General features: G+C 35.9%; 1 protein-coding gene across 1 annotated transcript; it reads left to right on the top strand.

The window, feature by feature from the left end:
- Positions 1-560: 560 nt before the first annotated feature.
- Positions 561-21,690, top strand: LOC120624275. The gene is made up of 28 exons (XM_039890724.1): positions 561-578; positions 1,550-1,608; positions 2,236-2,390; positions 2,532-2,679; positions 2,814-2,918; positions 2,983-3,076; positions 3,145-3,258; positions 3,721-3,971; positions 4,632-4,749; positions 4,822-4,954; positions 5,055-5,173; positions 5,663-5,775; positions 6,057-6,266; positions 7,380-7,491; positions 7,937-8,054; positions 8,374-8,498; positions 8,581-8,700; positions 8,853-8,939; positions 9,364-9,471; positions 10,067-10,155; positions 11,097-11,240; positions 11,687-11,845; positions 12,459-12,559; positions 13,479-13,665; positions 14,185-14,376; positions 16,682-16,787; positions 18,036-18,171; positions 20,288-21,690. Exons 1-28 carry the CDS (start codon positions 561-563, stop codon positions 20,434-20,436), a joined length of 3,570 nt encoding a protein of 1,189 aa, XP_039746658.1. The 3' UTR covers positions 20,437-21,690.
- Positions 21,691-23,056: the final 1,366 nt, after the last annotated feature.

The raw sequence follows: 23,056 nt of genomic DNA, 5'->3' as shown, positions 1-23,056 counted from the left end.
TAAAAACATTTCTAAATTTAAGAAAAAATGTGACTGCAATAATTTAAACATTAGAAGTAAGAATAAACTTACAGTGCAGTATACTAGGTTACATAAAATTCATAATTCGTTTAAAGGAAATTGCATACAATTCTACAATAAACTACCAATTGACATCTTGGAGATGTCTCTTAAAAAGTTCAAAGTTTGTATTAAACGTAAGCTTATAGAAAAGTCCTATTATAGTATAAAGGACTACGTAAACGATAAAAAAGCCTGGGTGTAAATTATTGCTCTAACCAGGTTGCTCTTCTAATAATTTAAAATGACATTGTGATATGGCGATAACAAAAAAAAAAAAAAAAACACCCGGCTAAGTATGTTGTGGGCTTCTTCTTAGTCCGGGACGCGTTTGGAACCCTCGTAGCTTTAGTTTTAAGTTTACGAATGTGGTTATCGCCATCATCTCACTACCGTGTAATTTTTATGTACGCATCAAAAGTGCCACCTGTGGGCCTACTTGAATAAAGATATTTTTGACTTTGACTTTGACTTTGAAAAATTGAGCCAGGGCAATATCAATGGTTCCAAGCGCGATAGTACGTCAATTTGCGTGCCACTTCTGACTAATTTCAAGACTTCTGCTCAAACCAGTCCTTAATTTTATTGGTCGTAAATTTTGTTCCCGTATACTGCCTTCGCTAATAATTTACCGTTAAGATAGCCCCTGTTCAGCGCCTTACCACAGTTTCAAAATTGGGAAATGTTCCCAATTTTGAGGTTTCGTAATCTGGAATAAAGTGCAATTCCGCGCACGATTGGCAGGAGAAGCTAAACGAGCTTCCTTCAAGTGAACAATTGCGGTAAAAGCTATACTTATACGCCCAATCATCCACTCTCCACCTACATTGACTTGCACAATGACTTCCCTAGAGCACCGAATATCTTAGCTCCTTTTTTTTAACTTCCGCTAACCCCCACTGACATCTGTAATCAGTGTTCTTTAATCCAGATCTCAAACGGATGTTATTCGAACTCTTTTTGTAACTGCCTCATCGCCACTGGTCTTTATTTGCACGCTGTCAATGTTTGGAATATATTTGAGCTTGACAATCTACATGAAACGACATAAACAGCAACTGTCAAAGAATATTGAGGGCTTTTGGGTGTTTATAAATACCGTAAAGAGAATACTTTATGCAATATGCTCCGTGTTTCTTTATTATTCGTTCAATGAATTTGAAATGTTACGGAGTAACAGCCTGGAAAAAGTTAGTTATAAGTCTACGTAACTTGTTTATAATCTTATAGTAATAATAACCTTAGTGTAATGTAACATAAGAAAGGACTAACGTTGTGACTTACACAATAAGGTGGCTTTTTTTTTTTCAATGTTAAGACTGTAACTATATTTTTCTCAGTGCATGTTTTGTTCCTTAGGTTCCTTTTTTTATATAACTAGGCGCAAGATATTTAGATCTTACCTACCTCCCAAAAACACTAAACTATTAAACAAACAGCCAACACCTCTTTGTCATTAACTGAATTTATACGTATTTATATAATCCAGATAAACACAAAGGAAGATTCAGACGCGACGGACACAACAATTATTCAAAGCAACTCAGGGTAAGATACTAAAATACGAGTACACCTACTTTCGATTTCATTTTATTATACAGGCAATCTACAAACACAGCTGAAGGGAAGTTAGCCTAAAACCTTCAGTCTGCGATAGATTTGATATTGCGTGCATGTTCATAGCGGCCAAAGACTTGCGTCTATAAGTATATGAAGTTGCGCTCTATAAGAAGTACGCTAAACTATACTGCAATATTCGTATTGACTCTTGATTCATTTGCTTGTGTCATATCAAATAATTCCGTAAGCTTTTACTGGTATGTTTATATAGTTTTGCTTTCTTATATTAATAATTCTTAAAGGCCATGGGGTTTCTGAAATAGATACTTTGTTAATGGTCTATAAAGATTGTTATCAAGGTCAGAGTTCCAAATTTGTAAACACTGATGCTGATTTTGATACAAATTTGTGTGAACACAGATACGTGACTGGTTTCACATTTTTAGTTTCTTAGAGCATGGAATCTGCCCAAAATTCATTAGATGGGCCATATTATTAATTTAATTTACGAGGTCGTCAGTTTTCCTTATTTTAAATCGATATTTCAATCTGAAAATATGAAGTTTGCATTGATTTTTTGATTGAAATTGGAACTTTCCTTTACGTATTTATTAGTTTCAATTCGTATATCTTTTGCAGAAGCGAGAAGGTAAAAAGAAGATCAAAAAGAAATTGCAAAAGTATTTTGGAACGGTATCACATTACTTTTAAGCCTAAACTCCATAAGAGCAACTCTCTATCCGATCTCTCCCTTGTATCAAGCGATATATGTGAGTTGTTATAAATAATAAACAATTTAAACTTTTTATCTATATGTTATATGACGTATTATTTGGTTTATTTAGTTATCAAATTAAAAATAATTTTATATTATGAAACTGTTCATGAGTATCAAAAGATAACGATTACAGCACTCGACTTCCTCAGGAGAACGGAAAATTATTTGTGCAAAAGCGAATTGAAAAATACATTGTATGATATATCTGGAGATACATTAGAAAGATATTGGTCCAGACATTTAATAACAGCACCATACATGTCTTGGAATTTAAAAGGAAAGTAAGTATGGCAACATATATTTACCAAAAAAAAGCATTTATTAATAATACATTTATTTATAACATTCATTATATTCATTAGAAAGAAGCATTTACTAATTTTATAATATTTTTTATTAAAATTAATATCAACAGAAAATCTAAAAAGAAATGTCCACCTCCTGACACGTACTTATCCAAATTCGCCAATGACTTCGTGCAAAATTATCAACATGTTTCGTCATGTGCGGAAAATTCAAGGTATATATTTAATTGTAATATTTTCACCAGTGTAATTTTGTATTCTTAATACTATAATTTGCAGTACGTGCAGTGCTGAGGAATTGAATGCACATAAAATGGCTGCCTTTCCCTTCAAAGCTACTCCTAGTGGTAACTTAAAGGTTCAATCTAACCAGGTCCGTATTGTATCATATATTACCAGTTTTTAAAGTACTTTATTCTAAGTTCCTTCTTCCTTTTCAAGGTAGTATTTCAATCATCGACAGTTGGCGTTCTTTTGGCGGATCCCACCCAAGCTAAGGTGAAAGTTAAATTTGAAGGAAAGGCAGCAGGTGAACCTGATGACGATGAAAACAACGTAAGTACCTTATAAAAGAACACGTAACAAATGACCATACGCAATACTATTCTAGAGTCTAAATCTTCTGAGGGTGAAGGATGTTGGAGTGTAGTTTTGAAGTACCGGAAATTTACTATCTTCGCTAGAAGCAGTATTGTTTTAAATATATAGATAAATACGAAGTCCTTTAAGTAAGGTAGCGACTTGATGATGTCTAGATGATTTCGGCATTTACCATTTACCACGAACTACTGTATTTCTTATTTATACTGTGCTAAAACTAGTCTCGCTTTCCGTATTAACAAAAAGAACTAAAAAAAAGTGTAAATCAAAGGGAAAAGAGATACAAGAAACATGATTTTTTGAACATCTGTACAGGATCATAATTAAGTTAATATTATGTTATTAGTGTTTCTTGTTGCATTAGTTAATACCATTACCCTTCGCGTGCAAGCCCAATTTATGAAATATCGTTGATAGGAGAATAGCAATGACCCAGAACTGCAACTTCGGTATGGACCTAGAGAAACAAATATGAATTCACAAAACAAAGAAGCCTCTGCAATTGGCAGAAATACTAAAACAAAGCCATATTGTTCAAATGATGACAAAGGAGAGTATTTGAGCAATCTTGGATATGCATTGGCTGATCCAGTCGACTGGATGCGGGTTCAACTGCCTAAGAAACAAGATTTATTTCAAGAGTTTTATCGAAGAATACACAATTTTATGTACGGTACCCTTCAAAACTTTTCATTATAGTGAGTTATGAAACATACTTTGATTGAAAGCCTTTCGGAGGTTTAAATTTAGATTTAATCGAGATAATATGACCGCCGATTTGTGGCATGGGCAGCGACTCTGCTTTTTGAGTCCCAGGCTGACGGTTCGATTACCACAATTGAAAAAATGTCTGTGTGGTGAACCGGTATGCTTTTCAGTGTCTGGGTGTTTGTCTGTATAGTATAATTATATAGTTATTTATGAAAAAAAATATTCATCATTCATTTTAGTACCCATAGCACTAGCTACGCTTACTTTGGGGCTAGATGGCGATGTGTGTATTGTCGTAGTATATTTATCCTCCTGCAAATTGTGTTCATTTAAAATTACATGCAATTTAAGTTAGTTTATATTAAAATCAAAAAGATTTATTGAATTAATCAATGCGTGCGTCTCGCGAATATTCGAACATTTTTCATTTTTTACCTTAATACTTAGTGGGTGATTTACGAAAAAAGAAAATAAGGAAAAACTCAAAGTAACAGGTTAAATAAAATATTTATTACAACATTGTTTATATATAAAGTGTCCTAGGCTAAATGAGAAAGAATAAGAAGTTAAGTACTTCTTATTCTTTCTCATTTATTTCACAAATATCTATTCCTCAGAAATACAGATACAATTGTACATATTGGCCGAGAGGAATTTCATTGTCATCATTTTGTACTCGAAATTTATTCAACGTTCTTTGAAATTAATATCCAACGAGAAATTGAATTATCATGCGTAAGTAAATTTTCTAGAAGAAACTTTATACCAAGAGCAAAGCAATGTGATTTACAATACAATTTTTTCCAGACAAACGTAACTCCAGAAGCTTTCCACACAATTTATGAGTGGATGATTTTCAGTGGCCCAGAAAGTAATAAAATACTAAAAAGAGATAATGTGCTTAATTTATTATGTGCTGCTCAGTATCTCGGTATAAAAGGTAAACAAAAATATTTTATTGTAAGTTTGAAATGGCGAGCCAACGTTTTTGTGTCGTTACTGATTACTACCTGGATTCATATGTTTTGATGTTTCAACAGATTTAGAACCTCAGTGCTGGTCATTTATAGTTAATGAAAATCTTTTTAACGAGGATACTGCATTTGCTTTATATAGAGAGGCGAGGAACAAAGAAATGACACCCGTAATGGATGTAATGGTAAATGTAAATGTAAATTATTAGAAATATCATCAACATCGTACCCAAGCATTGATTCACTTTATAGCTACACAATCTCCATGCTGCTCAAATGTGTTATTTTGCTGCGCTGTAGCATGCATTTTTCCATGACAAGACCTCGCAAGTAAATTGTGGGTAACAATCCAACAATACAAACAAATAAACAAACCAACCAAGCCAAGGAGTATTCCGTTTATTTACAAATAAACGGAATACTACTTGGTACCCAATGCCGGTTCTCATAATTTCTTGACAGAAAGCCCAAATAGGTTTAGGTAGGGTTGGTACCTAGAAACTTTTTCTTGATCCGGGGGAGGAATTGTCGATCAACCTAACAACTAAACTGTTGTAGGTATTTTTATAATAAAGTTAGTTGTAATCCAATACGAGTTTTTTTGCATAGCCTGATGACAGTGGCAGGATGTAAACTAATAAAAATACTACTAAATAGCGATTAAAAAATTTTAGATTCCTCGAGTAATGAGATTCTTTTTACCACTGGTGGCCTCAAAAGACTTCTTGGAGCTTGAACCCGAAGAAGTCATAACATTTCTAAAGTCCAATTATATATGTGTTACAAGGTAATTCTCCTATTTGTCAGAACTATTTTATATAATTAGGTCATAGTACTCAAATTTCCAGTTTTATCAGACAGCATGCAGCAACACCAAGTATTGTAAAAACCCTACAGCAAATACCTCATAGCTTTCACATAAAATGATATCAGTTTAAGTGCTGAAAATAGGTTTGATTAGAAACTATTTCATATTTTGAAATAGAAAGTTATTTCTTATATTTAGCCCAATATTTATCATTTAGCATTAATTAATAAACTCCTTTTTATTCCTTCACAAAAAATCAGTGAGATAGAAGTTCTAATGGCCGGTGTACGATGGTTGTACGGAGACTGGGCCAATAGATCTAGGCTAGCTGTGGAGATTATGCGCTGCGTCCGTTTTGGCCTCATTTCACCTTGGCAATTGGTGGATATAAAAAGGAACCCTGAAAATGCCGAGATATTGGAGATAGTCAACGAACCCGAAATACAACAGATGGTAGACGATGGACTAGCGTAAGTTTAATTTCAATAGAATTCCAGTTAAATCTTCCAATGTCTACGTCTCAATTAAATCTTCCAATGTCCACGTCTCATTGAAGAAACAATAAGTGCTAAATATAGATTCGGTGCATAAGAAACACCCTATAGTGATTGTGATGCGGTACTTATCGCTGTCTCGGTTATTCACGCTATTATCAAAAATATTCCTATAGGACCAGCTATTTTCAAACCTGAATTAAATTTTAGATTTTTCACTAGTGCAGCAAAGCAAACGCAAATTGAAGGGCAAAATTGAAGCACGATAAAACAAAAGGCCATAAAAAGATTACGAAGCCTAACCCTTTTTTATCAGTACCTAATAGTTGACTGGCCCCTATCACCATGATGGTAAGTCGAAACCCATCGCCCATAAACAGAGCAACACTTCGCAGAACAAGCAAGGAACACGTCCTCCAAATTGCCTGCATTTATGTACATGTAATTACACCTTCAACAATTCTGCTTGGTGGCAAAAATAAGCATGGCGGTAGTACTTTCCAGACTACCAAGAAGGAAAATTACAATATGTAATTTCCTTCTTGGTTACGCAATAATAACTTTGGATAGGTTAATTAATGTAGAAGACTTCTTATAGAAATAAGGAAAATAAAAAGACAATACAAATGATAGCGGCGATAGGAATGGGAATTGCACGTATGCGTATACGAGCTCTTCAGATAATGTGTCCACTTATGCACTTATTTCCTTAGAACTTTCTAGTTCATAAGTAAATAGGTATCTATCCAGATTGTCTCACTTGTAAAATATCTAGACCGAACCAGAACGCACAGCTTTGTAGATAATTACAAGTTCCGCGGTCTTGCGCCGCTTTTGACTAGCATCTATTTGGACCTACCAACGTTGCGGGGTTACGTCGTTTGGAGCATAAAGTCTATCGGTTCACCGAGGCACGTTGAGATACCTCTAATTCTTTACATAAATCGCTCGAAGGTCCAAAACAATTTGCTTGCAAGGTCAAATGAAACCACGGTCATACACCCAGACAAAAATAAAAGATCGCATTCTAAACTGAACCAACCTGTATTGGCGAACTGGAGACCCTTAATACGTACGTTTTTCAAACAGATACGTTATAATAAAATATTGGTACGGGAACAACTCTAAGAACTATTATCACTGGCTTGATGTTTTGGGTTTGATCGAGCCCGCCGAAAGAAATTGGATTGGTGAAGAAAAGGTAAGCTGTATTTATGCTCATATATTAATCTAGAAAGTGGGTCTGCACTCTGTTTGTTTATTTGTTACTTATGGCTGGTAAACTTCTTAGCCAATCATGAAGAAATTGGGCCCTTTTCGGAATTGTGTGCGTTTTTAATTTAAGTAATTCAAAGCAATTGAAAAAATTTAAAGTAATTTAAGGAAAACATTGTGGGAAATTCTGCATGTCTGAGAAAATAATAATAATAATTCATAATGTTCTCAACGGCGTGTGAATTCTATCAATCCGCACTTGGCCAGTGTTGTTAACCCTTCTCATTCCAAGAAGAGAAACCGTGCACTGTGGGCCGATAAGGGTTGATGATATACCGATAAACCAAAATTTTTATAATTGTCAGCTATTTAGTTCATTAAAACAAGATACCCGAACAATTTTTTTAGCTCTAAATGTTTATCCATACCAGAATCACGTGACGTACAAAGATTTTCTGAAATATCTAGAACAGTTTCTGGTACCAAAAGAGCAAATGTATCAACAAATGGCAATGATGCATCCAGCAAGACGGTGCGACGACGCTCACGGTGAACAAATATAATATTATATTAGTATGAATCCTACTGGAAAGGACTTTAACGAAGAGTTTTAAAAAGTCATTGTTATTAAATTAGACGAATTTTAACACGGAATCTAATTTTAAAATGCCATAAGGTATTTCTATAATTGTTACTATTTTTAATTTTTGACCTAAGAGGAAATTATAATAACAAAAGTCATTAGTGCAAGACAAATATCGAACAGAAAAAAATTTAATGATGAGCTTGAATGATATAAAATCACGAAGCCTTCGCGCGTCGACCTTCTAGTGATACTACACTTTTTCACTAACATTTTTACCATCAGGCAGTATGCGAGGCATCGATGACAAAATGAGACCTAAAATCGACTTTCCACTTCCTGCTACTTTGAAAGGAATGACGGGTGATAAGTTTCCAACGATGAGTGACGTTTTCGAACGCAGAAGAAAGGTTAAGTACATTTCTGTGGAAATGTTCTGCGCATCTCCTTTTGATAAAAATAATAATCATGTTTTTTTTAAATCCTCAATAGACAAATGAAGGAAGCCAATCACCATCGCCGCCATCGCCGCCACCGATGGATACAGCAAATAATTTCTCGCAGAAACCCAAAAAAAGTCCAATTATGGATCAAAAAAAGAAGAATTTGGAGGTATTTGTTTTTGTCTGGCACTGAGTTGTAAGTTATCACATAATTAATAGAACATCTAGTGTATCAAACGAATAATAGTGCTTATTTGATTTGAGTGTGTTGTTTAATTTTAACAAGGCATATGTTTACGTCTGCGGAATTGCTATTTGCAGGAGCAGCGTAACGTGCGGCAGCCGGTAAAACATCAGTGGGGCAAACAGATACAGCAGATACACATGTGCAAATTGCCAGCGGAAAATGTATTTTTTTTTCTTTGTTATCTTTGTTTCATTACATCATCAGTAATGGTTGTCTATGGATATTACAGTATTATTACCGAAATGTAAACTATAGTAGAAACAATTAAGTAGGCTTTACAACTTAACTAGTAATCAACGACTATGAAATCAATTTCATATTAGTAATACAATACAATTTTTCAAATCAATGGTTTTTTAATGAAGTAATCTTTAAGTGAAATATAGCGCTGGTTTCGAAAAAAATTGCTGTTGCAAAAATCTACCTTTGACCCGATGGTAGAGTTACTACAAGCACACGCTTAACGTTTCAAACTCAGACTCGAACATAAGTCTCTTTCATGAAAAATAAACTGTGATTACGTTCGTTAAAAAACATGTTTAGGGCAGGATCAGAATAAAAGGGTTTTTTTTTTAATTTTGACAGAAACCTCTTTCTCCTCGACTATACGATCCGCCGGAAAAAGACTCTAAGGACATGAACACCACAAGCGAAACGAGCAGTGAGGCTGTGGCCACCAGTGCTACAGATAACGTAAACATTTTTTTCTACTGAATACTGAATGTTTACTTTGATCTATAAATAATAAGTAGTAGGTACACACATTATGTTCCAGCAAGGCTAGCAGGGGCAGGCGATAAAAAATTATATAATCGGGGGATAAAATTATATATCCATCCATCAATATATTATATAATTATATCCCTTGACAGGGGATAAAATAAACGTGTCCACCTGCTAAAGAACGGGAACATGGAATAGGAGAAGTGTACCCTCGTTTATTATTACGCATATCTTATTTGGATAATTTAACTTGTGGGAGAAGATTTTTTTTTCCTTTCCCCGGGGAGATAATTATCTCCTGCCCATGCTAGCCATACAGACGTGTTTTACTTAAAGTACCTACCTATCCTATTTTACCTTATGGATAAGCCAACTTTCTCATAAAAACAGGTGTGACAACAAAAATGTGGGAATGGAAAACTCCGCCAAGCGGTCACTTTGTATTTTAGGTCGCGTTTTAGTTTGCTACGTTCTATAGTTAAAATGGGTCATGATCACGCATAAAAACAGAAGTAGAGTTTATTTTTTTTTAATCTATAAGGTACATTTAATTTGTATAATGTAGCAGTACACCAGCCGGCATGGCGAGAAAAGACACAGCGTCGCAGCTAGCTATCTGGCTGCCGCAACAGCTGCTTTATCTGGTGGTGGAAGGTACTAAATATTTAAAAAAAAAAATCAAAATTCAAGAAATTGACTTCTTAAGCTTTAAGCAATGATAGCCCAATGGGTGGGACTTCGATTTCACTTTCGGGGGGCTGGCTTTGTTCGAATCCCAGCTCGCACCTATAACTTTTCTAAGTTATGTGTGTTTTAAGCAATTTAAATATCACTTGCTTTAACGGTGAAAGAAAACACCGTAAGTAAACCGGCATAACTGAGAGTTCTCCATAGTGTTCTCACAGGAGTGTAGAGTCCACTAATCCGCACAGGGCCGGCGTGGTGGACTACGGTCTTAATCCCTTCTCATTGTGGGAGGAGACCCGTGCGTTGTAGTGGGCTTGTAATGGGTATATATGATGATGATGATGAATCTTTAAAGCCGTGTTTTCTGTAGCCGTTTTAGCCTAGTTGTTGTAGCCGCGATAGCCTGGTGGCTTTTCCATCGGAGGGACCAAGAAAGATCACAAATTTTAAAAAGTTATGTGCGTTTCAATTAACTAGATATCACTTGCTTAAACGGTGAAGGAAAAAATTGTGAGGAAACCTGCATGTCTGAGAATTCTCCATATTGTGTTGCTGAGATGAGGATTCAGTCTGAGAGGAGACCCGTGCCCTGTTATGATTATGATAATGATGTCCCTTTGGCACCATTATATGATAGATTTATTCTTTTTCTTAGAATAAATAAAAGTCAAAAAATGTTTGTATTTAATTTGGTAAAAGTCAAAAATAGTTTGTATTAAAAAAAAAAAAACCAAATTCCAATTGGTTTTTTTTATTTTATTTTAATGAAATGTTAAACTTATAACCTGCGAACTTCAAATTGAAGCCAACAACAAATTTCTTATCTCGGGTCAGGTCGGGATAGACTAGATCGAAAGTGTCTAGTTAGCATATTGTGAAATTCCTTAATATAGTTTTTCTGATTATAGAGATTCTCAAGGCACGGCCACCAGGCTGGCCAGCGACGCGCGTACGACACAAACACAAGTCAACACGCCCTCACCGAATAAGTTCCGCAGTCCACAAACCTCCATGTTCAACCATTCCAAGGAATCTCTTGCTCGAACGAACATGTAAATACTGTTTCTCTTTACCTCGGATCGTGTAGGATAGTACCTAGTTATGTGCGACGACACGTACACGAGATTATGGGTGTTTTTATTTTTATTTTATTTCACTGATATTTCACCTGGTGGTAAGGTGGTTTTTTTATGTACTCTAGCGATGAGCGCAATTGCGGGAGGCCACGGGGTTTGATTCCCGGCAAGGGCGATTTTGGAATTTATAAATGCTGAATTTTCTCTGGTTTGGTCTGGCAGGATCCCTCAATCGCTTAGCTTATCGGTAGAGTGGCAATAAGCCACGTCCTATGGCAGGCAATCCAACAATTATAAATTGCCAATTTGACCCTGAGACCTCCCATTTGTGAGACCGACAAACAAAGTGAAGCATGCGAATCATAAAACGCATGCCTTTATCGAATAAAAAAAAAACATTAAAAATTTACATAATATTTCAGGAATAAGCTCTCTACTTCTATCCTCGGGCCTTCAAACAAGAACTACATGGCAGATGCGTCTTTATTCAACTGGGATAGGGAGACTGTTTTGGTGTTCGGTGGTATTGACTACCACACCACTTACGGGATATCTGGAAACACCGGGAAAAATATTTATAGGTATGATTTATGCCATTGCGAATGAAGTGCCTAAATGTATCAAGCAAGTTAAGCTGCCAAACATAGGTTGTTGGAATTGTCAGGAACAGTTCCCAGGTGCTTTTCCGAGATTAAAGTATCCTATGGATGCAAATAAGCAGGATAAAATCTATATGACTATAATCATTATCATCATATCAACCTCTTAACGGCCCACTACAGGGCACGCGTCTCATCCAAAAATGAGACGAGTAGGTTATCTCACTATGCTTTCCTTCACCGTTAAAGCAAGTAATAACTAAATATAGTTCAACGGGTATATACACGACAACATTTTTGTATTTGTCGATATTTCCAACATCGACTTGGTCCCGTCGTGACCACGATAACTAACTGCATGGTCATAACTTGTGGGAGTGCATTCTGGGATTCGAACTTGGCCCCCCGAAAGTAAAGCCGAAGACCTGGGCTATCACCGCTTATTTTGAAATTTTGGCAAGATTCGTTTAGCGGTTGTACCGTGCATAAGATACAAAAAAAATAAAAAAAATGCAAATAATTTTAATTTAGTAATGGTGATCATGATGGAGATGATGAAATGATATAATGAAGTGTTACTTAAATATTTTTTTAGGTTCGACCCTGTCACCAATTCTTGGAATTTAGTTGGCGAACTTCCGGAACCTAGGCATCATCATTCCGTTGCATTTTTACGTGGACGTGTCTTTCTTGTCGGTAACTATAAATAGAGGTTATCCATGTAGGCAGTGGCGGATTTGTAGTCCTAGCCACTCTAGGCCCCAGGCCATGTGCCGCTCCTTTCTCAGCATCACCGTTATAAACTAGATACTTAATTGTCCAGAAAATTTTCCATCAGTGTTTTTATTTTCTTCGCACGATTTTCCGCCCTTAATATCTGGCCGCCCTAGGCCCGGGCCTACTGGGCCTTAGGGCAAATCAGCCACTGCATGTAGGTAAGTAGTACGATTTCTTCTATTTTCACCATAACGATGAAACTTATGAAAAATCGATTGGGTAACACTTTCAGTTCTCTACTGGATTAAACGTTAAACAGCACTGGACTTACTTATGCAAATCGACGCTAGTAAGTAATCTTTGTGAAACCGATTTAAAGGTTCGCTTCCATAGCATTGTCAGTTTTGCTAAACCCTTGTGAAGCCTAAATAACAAATACAATTTAAAAAAAATACGATTACAAAAATCTGCTGCAAACCCTTTGGTAATATGGTAGTTCCACAATCGTAAAACACCAAGAAATGCTTGAAAAGCAATAATAAAAAGCCCCCCCATATGAAATTATCAACCCATTACCGGTGTATGGGTCTCCTCCCACAATGAGAAAGGGTTAAGGGCCGTAGTCCACAGCGCGGCTCGGTGGAATAAATAAAATAATATAAACTATACAATAGATCGTATCACTGATTTTTTTTCTACGACGTACATACTAAGCAGGTTAAAATTCGACCTGCTTATTTATTTATTTTATTTAAATAAATAAAATAAATAAATAAGCAGGTCGAATTTTAACCAATTACAAGTCACCCGGGCTAGAGCGAGTGGTTTGGATGGTTGATTTGGGGTTGGGTTAGAATTGCCTTTATGCATCTTTTGATGTTTATTTCGTCAACGACAGGAGGTGCGGACCCCAGAGAAGATGACTTACGAGGTAAATCTGTAGTAGTTTCCACCGTCTGGAGCTACGAGCCGGTAACACGCTCTTGGTACAGCGAGTCTGGTCTGGCCATACCGAGGAAGAACTTCGGCCTCGTCGTGCATCGCATGGCGTTGTATGCTATTGGGGGACAGGATAAAAAGGGCAGGTAAAATATAGTGACACTAGTAATTTAGTCACACAGTTAAAGCAATAAAAAATTGTTCTGTTCCGTTCTGTTCTGGTCTGTTCTGTTCTGTTCTGTTCTGTTCTCTTCTGTTCTGTTCTTCTGTTCTGTTCTGTTCTGTGCTGTTCTGTTCTGTTCTGTTCCAAAATTGGCCTGGAATGTAATCCGGGACTTCGAACTTTAAACCTTTAAGTGTTCAAAGCTGCGCCGGAGAGGTCGGGCAGTGACCCTGCTTTCTTTGTCCAAGACTGTGGGTTCGATTCCCAAAACTGGAAAAATATTTGTGTGATAAACAAGAATTTGAGTTTGAAGTTCAGTGGCTGGGTGTTTAACTGTATATTATATGCATTTATGTATATAAAATATTCGTCAGTTATACTAGTGTACCCAGTCCCCAAACAACGCTTACTTTTGGGCTAGATGGTGATGTATTGCCGTACTATATATTTTTATTTGTTCATAGAAGCTCGAAATCTACAGTGCCTATCCTTATCTCCACAGAGTGCTTCGTTCAGTTGAGAAGTTCGACCCAAAAACGGGCTCATGGAGCGAGGTACGCGCAATGTCTACAGCCCGAATGGCTGCCGCCGCGACCAAGTATCGCGACTACATCTGGGTAGCTGGTGGCATGACTGGCGAGAAGAGAAGACCTGTATGCAATATTGTGGAGTGTTATAACTCGAAGACAAATCAGTTAGTGATACCGGCCCGTCATCAATAGCCTATAAAAGTTTACTACTGGACGAAAAGCCTCTCTCAACCGGAAGGTTTACCTATAATTCCCAAGCTGGACAGTCCGTTGGTGATCACAGTAGTTACAGAACAGTGAACGCTGCCGCCCGTACCAAGTTATATTCTCTTAGTCGCCTCGTTCGACACCCCCGCGATTCGGTGACATCTGTATACTGATCTTCCGTCACAAAACTGTGTCACCAACCTTGTTTGTTTTTTTTCTATTGCTTATTTTTATGGAATTTGGCAAAAATTTAACTCGCTTCCAGGTAACTCACACAATCATCAAGGCAGTCTTTCAGTAGGACTGCTTTTTTTTTTTAAACTCGTTTTTTGTATCGATTCTTTTCCTTCCTTCAAATTACGTTATTTCTGCTGAATAATTTTATTAAGTTTACCGTATATTTACAATTCGTTAATTTACCAATTTATTATTATTTCGTTATTTATTTTTGATTAATTTTATTTTCTTTTCGTTTTAGTACATTCATTATAGTGTACAATAATTTAATATTTATCAATGTTTTTTGTTATATTGTTAAAATATACACTCATTAGGACTGTTAGTTAGCCTTTGACTGCAATCTCACCTGGTGGTAAGTGATGATGCCATCTAAGATGGTAGCGGGCTAACCTGTTAGGGAGTACGGCGGTTATATTTAAACTACCCAATCAGTTCGGTAACTAATTGGTTTCTACGCGATATCTAACGTGAAAGCTCAATCGTTCAGGGGCACGTATTTGTCGGTAGGGTGGTAACTAGCCACGTCAGAAGCTTCCAACAAACGCAGACCAGTAAAGATTCAGAAAATTACATAATTGTCCCTACCGAGAACCGAACTCGGGACAAACTTAAAACCACAGGGCTCACCGCGGCGCCAGATAGTATTTATAAATTTTTTTTATGTATTTATATATTATAAATGCTTGTGTCTATTTGTATCTATTGCAAGATCTATGAAATTTTTTCATCGTCATCAAGGCAGTCTTTCAGGAAGATGAAACGGTTCCAGTATCGGGAACGATCCCCGGGAATTATTGTGTGTTTATCCAATTCTCATGTCGGGGGAATACCTACAATAAGCCAACAGTCCTGGTTATTATATATTACTAGCAGCGTCATCATCATCTTAACAACCAATTACTGGCCCACTATAGTTAGTAGGCACGCCCATCTCGATGAAAAGCGTCTAGGCCATAGTCCACCACGATGACCCAGTGCGGTTTGGTAGGCTACACACGCCTTTGTGAACATTTTTTTTCGCTCTCAGTCATGCTGGTTTCCTTCACGATATTTGCCTTATTCGATAAAGCGTGTTTTTTTTTTTGCTCAAGAATATTTGTTGCACTTAGAAAAGTTAGAGGGACGTGCTGGGATTCGAAATCGTCACCCCAAAAGTGAAGCCGAAGTCCTAACCACTAGGCTATAACCAGTTTGTATTACCAAGAAGTGATCATAATCAGTATCAACGCATTAACGATCCACTACAGCGCACAAGTTTTCCCCGCAGAATGAGATAAGTTTAGGCTGTTGTCAACACGTAGGCCTAATGCAAATTGATAAACGTCACACGAACATTATTGAGAACTCTCAGGCATGCCATAGGGCTAGCCTAGTATGCGCATCACAATAAAATTTTCTCTACCCATTATCTCTTCTATCTCTATAGAAAAATACGAGTTACGGGTAGAGTTATTTATATCATGGCGCGCATGATAGCCCTACAGGTTTCTACATAATGTTTTACTTTGCAGTTAACGCAAATGATATTTAATTGTTATATTAAAAATAATAGTTTAAAAAAAACTAAAAACACGCTTTATAGATTACCGAACTAAAAAATAGAAAATAGATTTAAATTGAGAATAGTGTAAAAAAATTCCATATATATAAATTAATAATAGTGTGAATAAAAAAAAAATAATTTATTGAAAAAAAAGCGTGGGGTGCATGGTGTCAATAGTTATAAATATTTTATTAACAGATATGAGTAGATTGATTATTATTTTGATAATATCTTAAAAAGCACCCCACGCTTTTTTTTAAATATTTTTTTTATTTTTATTCACACTATTATTAATTTATATTTATTGAAATTTTACGAAACCCCGAAATTTCAACTCTCTACGGACTCAGATATGGAGAAATATAAGTACGCGTCAAATTGATCACCTCCTTTTGAAGTCGGTTAGAACAATTTATTTCCTCTTACCACTAAAAAATACACACTAAAAATTTGCTTGTAATGTAAATATTTCTTTGAAGGTGGACGGAAATACACAGTTTGCGATTCCCAAGATGTTTTGCGACATTATTTTCCATGAATGATAAACTCTACATTATCGGCGGAGCTGGCAAAATGTCCGATAAGGTATGCGGAAAATAAATAATTCATGACGTTTACTTTGTTTATTTTAAGTATATTTGCTATATGTACATTTATGCTGCCTAGTTTGTCTAGTGGTTATCGAAATAACCTAACCTAGGGTTCAATTCCCTGCTAGGGCCTATAATAATAAACTGTTTGGTTTTAACTTTTTTTGTCAAAAGATTTTCGTTACAACCACTGAGATTGTTGATTTTCACCAGTAATTTTATCAGTAACTTATGATAATATCATTCATAAGCTCACCGACCCACATTGGGGCTGCGTGGTGGGTTCAATACTCTAATCCCCACTTTGACAATCAATTTCGTTGGTACCCACTTACAACCCCACCCACACTTACTAAACCTGGATCGTGGGTGCGGATTTATTTTCTTTTCGCTCGGTTACCGTTTTATCGCTATTTATTATTTAAGAAAAGATCGAGCACTGCTGATATTGAAACATGCTGCAAACAAACTTCATTGAATATTTGTTGCTATAAAGATATCGTTTTTAAAATTACTTATATAATTTTTGTAATTAAACGTGGTAGTTCCGTGTGGTGACGGCTAATCAGAATACAGTTCTCACCACCATTCCTTCTCCACCGGGAATACAACGGGGTTCGGGAAGCAGTGTCCGCTGTGCTCTCACTACCATCAACTGCGATCACCAATCCGTCTGCCCAGCGTGGTGATTACGGGCAAAACCTCCCGTCGGGAAAACTTTCCCATAAGCAGAAGTCCTATTATTGTATAAAGGACTACGTAATCGATAAAACAGTTTGGGTGTGAATTATTGCTCTAACCAGGTTGCTCTTCTGATAATTTTAAATGACATTGTGAGATGGTGATAACAAAAAAAAAACACCCAGCTAAGTTTGTTGTGGGCTTCTTCTTAGACCAGGACGCGCTTGGAACCCTCGTAGCTTTAGTTTTAAGTTTACGAATGTGGTTATCGCCATCATCTCACTACCGTGTAATTCTTATGTACATGCGTACAAAAGTGCCACCTACTTGAATAAAGATATTTTTAACTTTTACTAATTACTAATTTTATAAACTTAATCCAATCTTAACAATTGTTCATTGTAAAGTCAAAGTCTTCTGGGAATGGTCCGGTATCGGGTCAAACGGTTTGGGTGCATTGCAGAGGCAGATCCTTTGGTGTGGAGTGTAACTATTTCAGAGGTTATAAATTGCACGTATAGATTCTCCTGCTTTTCGCGGCGTGTAGCAAATTTATTTGCAGGATAAAACGCCAAGCAGTGTTGGAGCTATAGACGTGTGGGACTGGAAGGAGCGAAAATGGAAGCTGGATACAGAGATGTCCATACCCAGGCACGGGCATGCTTTAGCTTACCTCGGCACGCAGCTCATTATTATTGGTTAGATTTATTTATGATATTTACGACTAAGGCTAAATATACTATCGCGCGAATAAAACCTACGCAATTTTTTACATTTTGCCGAAACTGAATTTCAGACTTTTCCTGCATCAGCAAAAGAAGCTCTACCTTCGTATACCACTTCATGTTTCATGTTTTTTTTTTATTACTATCAATAAAAAAAGGTTAGGACTTCGGCGTCACTTTTAGAGGGCCGAGATCGAAACCTAGCACGCATCTCTAACTTTTCTAAGTTATGTGCGTTTTAAGCAATCAAAATATCACTTTTTAAAAACATCTCATCTGAAAGAAAATAATTTCTATAATGTTCTCAAAGGCGTGTGAAGTCCACCGATCCGCACTGGACCAGCGTGGTAGACTACGGCCTACGCCCTTCTCATTGTCGGAGGTGACCCGGGCCCCGTAGTTGACTGGTAATGGGTTGTTAAGAAGATGATAAATAAAACAAAAAGTTTCTCAAGTGTCGGTCATTTTATGCTTTAACTGTCTATCCATAACATCTATACTTTTATTCTATTCTTAATAGTCATTTTTCTTCCTCTTATTTAAGGAATCGTTTTCGCTTTATTGCTATCTCATCTTCTCATTCCAACCTTCGAACCCGCCTTGGTAACCGTCTGGTACTCCCATTTTGTAAAACGAAGTTCTTCAGTAATTCTTTCACCTTTAAAATAATTATGCTCTGGAACAATCTGCCTGCTGAAATCCGTGGAAGTAGTTCCCTTCCGATATTTAAGAGTCGTCTGAAGGACTACTACCTCTCTTTGAGCGATAGAATTTGAAGTCGATTCTTTATATTATTTTTTTTTAAAACTGTGTTTCAATATATACTTATATATATTATGTACATTTTTTATTTATATATTACATATATTTATTTAAATTATATATGTATTTGTATCTGTACATTTGGGTATTTATGTATATCTATCAACACTCTTGGCACTATCCCGTTCTCTTGCTGTAAGTCCTATCTACAAAGGTTGCCTGTAAGAGATTGCTGTCAGCAACAAGGCCGCCTTTGCATGTCTACATTGTGTACTGTATACTACTTACTGTTTCTATTACTGTATGTTATACTTGCAATAAAGTGTTTCTTCTTCTTCTTCTTCTATACGTATCTTAAATTGTTCTTGATGACTTGATGTCGGTTACGGGTTTTTACATTGTAAGAAAAAACAAAGATTAATTGGGTAAGATATATTAATTGGGTTAAATATTAAAAAATTAAATAAAAATACTCAATGCCTTGGCTGCAAAAAAATGCAAGTATTCGTTTTCCATGTTTAGAGCACACGGTTTCCGATAAACGTACGTGATTCAATGTATCTTCTTATTTCTGAACAAGGTCGTACGGCCGAATAATATAAATAAGACGATAAGAGCAACAATCAGCGAAAAGTTTACGGTTCCCAGATATAATGAATCATATCGTATATTTTTTTTTTCAGTTTCGCACAATTTTATACAATGGTAAAAAACCAGGTCATTTTTCCTTAAGGAAAACTTTGAGGATTGCTCGGTGGTACACCTCTCAAATGCAAGACACGAGGCAGGAGACAATACCTAGTCTACATTTGTTTAAAATGTACACTAGGTATTGTCTAGGTATCGATGCTAAAAAAAAGAAAATTTCATGCCTATTATTTTCTTTTTTATATAAATAAATGTGTGATCCACATCTCTGATGCATTTACGAAAATCTTAATGTCGCTGCTTTGTTTTTGAGGACAGGACAGGAAATGTGTATAAATTAAAGGGGTGTGAGTTTAACATATGTAACTGTAATAGCTGATCCAGAACCATTTTATTGGCACGACACATCAAAGACTTAAGACTATAAATAATTTAGTACAAATTTTTAAGTTACTGCGTATGTAAGTCTGTTTGTGACGTTCTAGTAAATAAACATATTCTTTTCTATTTTTTTTTATTCATAACTACCTCTTACAGGTAAGCCCGCTACCATATTAGACTGTTTCATCACTTACTGTCAGGTGAGATTGCAGTCAGGGGCTAATAGTGGAATTTTTTTTTTTGTTTCCTATTTTACCTAACCTTGCCTAACCCACAATCACAATCTTCTGGTCTCCAGGTGGTGTAACAACAATCTATATGCGCGCTTTGAGCAACGTGGAATCCTTCTGCTGCGAGCGTGGTGCTTGGATCAGAGGGGTAGCGAACCTGCCTTCCCCCCTTTCCGGGCACGGCGCCGTGACCCTACCCCCGGCATCTCTCATGTGATGTGCCAATAACAAAATATAGCCAATCCGTACTAATATTATTCCTTATTTTTCCTTACTTAATATTATAAATGCGAAAGTGTTTGCCGTAGTACTTTCCCTGGCGAGTTCTGTCACAGAAAGCTGTATTACCACTGAACTTTATATTTATCACTGTTCATGAGATGCAGCACGCTGACAGACGGGCGGCCGGACGGACAGTTGGACAGCGAAGGCTGTATAACAGGCTCCCGTTGGCACCTTTCGAGTACATAAGCCTAATAAACAAGCTGTTTTAATAGCCGGTTATCGAACCCCATATTCACTCATTTTAGTACCAGCGATGACAATGCATTTTTTTTTTATTACACCACCCCACAAAAAAGTACCTATTGTAATGTTTACAGGGTTTATGTATATAAGTATTTATGAGAGTTTCTTTATCACACATTCACTTCTAAATGGATGTATGAGGAATCGTTGGAATCCTTACATAATCTTGACTGGCTATAAATTTTCAAAATAAAATTCAATAGGCTGCAGGGCGCCATTTTGAATTGTAAAAATTCGTACAGTGTTTGGCAGTCGGGTTTTTTTTCTCATACTTTTAACACCCACTTATAACACCCATAATATTTACAAGATTTTCGCAATTCTTAAAACGTTTTCTTGTATTGCAACAATAGAACTTATCATGTTTCGAAGTTAAGTCAGTGCTCTTAGTGATTTTTGTTTCTGTATTGTTGGTGCCTGCAATCAAACAGGGTCTCGACTCTTCTTGTCCACTGAAAACACTTTTGTAATGTATGTGGTGCGAGGTGTCAAAATTATCATTAAATAATACATTTTGTACGCAATTAAAATTATAATGAGTTAAACAATCAGGGCCATTGATAGTAGGTGATGCATGATAATCTAATCTAAAAACCTTGATTTTATGTCATAACATTATTATCAGTAAGACTGACTTTCTATACTATTTGAAATTTGTTGAACAAGTAGCCCATCTAGCGGTCACCACTTCAGGACTTTTGCCCCAACGCCAATCGGTCCTCTGAGCTAGTCCAACGCCGTGGGACGTCACTTCAGTTTCCCAATTCGTAGAGCTATGTTGGTCACTCTTGTTGTTCACGAATCTCCTTCTTTCTTTCATATAGTTGATCACGCTTAGATACGAGTACCTCGAACATAGATATCTCTCTCTCTCCTTAACAATAAGACCCATTTCTAAAGTACGCCGATGTAAAAAAAAATGTATTTCTAATTTTTGACTCTCTTTAATAAAATTTGAGGTTATAATAAAATTTAGGTGCTACTTAGTACCTTACTAATTTATATAAACATATATATAATAAACAATGCTTTATGCTCAGAACAAAATTTTCCGCTGAAAGTTTAAGCGATTCTGCACTAAAGAATGTGTACTTTAGCGCTTAAAAAGTTTCCTTTCTTTTTGTAATTATATGTACGAAGCATACATAAAAAACCTAGGATATAATATCCTTCTAATCAGTAGGACAACCATTTTTCTACAACTTCGAGTATAAGTAGGTACCATTTTGCGTCTACTGAGACCTATATATTTTAGGAAGTACTTATGTTGTAGCCTTAATTGCTTATGGATTTAAACTTGTTTAAGAAACTTGAACTAAATTGTCGTTTATAAATAAGGTCATAATTAGAATGTTTTTTTAACTACCGTTAGCAGAATTGGTAGGAATGTTATGTAAAATTTGTTGTATTTAATGGTTATTTCTATATTTTTTAATCTTAATGTAAAATTTGTAAATTTTATAAATTATTGTAATTTTTTTTATTAAACTGTTGTGTAAAACTTCTTGACTGTTTATATATTTATGTGAAATGAGCCGTAGCGCTCAGCTTAATTCTCTGTAATACATATTAATATTTGAAGCAATAAATACAACAAACGAGAATGAAATATTTAGTTTATTACATGTTAATAAATTAACTACAGATATATTTCTATAAAAAAACTAAAAAAAATAATAATGCTAATATAATCTTAAGAGGAACTTATTTTCTATTATCACAATAAAAACTTATCGGCTAAAAAAAACTTAAAAATACTGCTTTAATACATTTATAGTTTTTATCCGGAAATCAAATTTGATTGGTCTATTTGATTTATCTAGGTGGATAGCATGTTCATATTCGGAACACGAGTTCCTGAATTCGACTCACGGGTCGTCCAGTGATTGATAGATTATTTTTGAGGGTTTCTGTGTTAATAATATTTTTAGTACTTCGGTAAATGGTTGTCTACCCCCGTGCTAAAAGAGTAACTTATATTAATCACACAACAATTTTTATCTCAATACATAATTTTTTTAAGAAATTAAAATATCACTTGCTTCAACGGTCAAGCAAAACATCGTGAGAAAACCTGCGTGCCTGAGAGTTCTACATAATGTCCTCAAAGGTGTGTTGAGTCCACCAATCCGCACTGGGCCAACGGGTGGACTACGGCCTTGACCCCTTTTTTATTGTGGGAGGAGACCCGTGCTCTATAGTGGGCCGGTAATAGGTTTATTTGATGATGACGATGTTTTAATAACTCAATGAATATAACAAAATTTAATGAGTGTTGGCTATAATAATATTAATTGGTTTTCACCATT

The sequence above is a fragment of the Pararge aegeria genome, chromosome 6 (genome assembly GCF_905163445.1).
Source record: "Pararge aegeria chromosome 6, ilParAegt1.1, whole genome shotgun sequence".
Classification (NCBI taxonomy): Eukaryota; Metazoa; Arthropoda; class Insecta; order Lepidoptera; family Nymphalidae; genus Pararge; species Pararge aegeria.
This window is presented reverse-complemented; position numbering and strand designations above follow the sequence as displayed.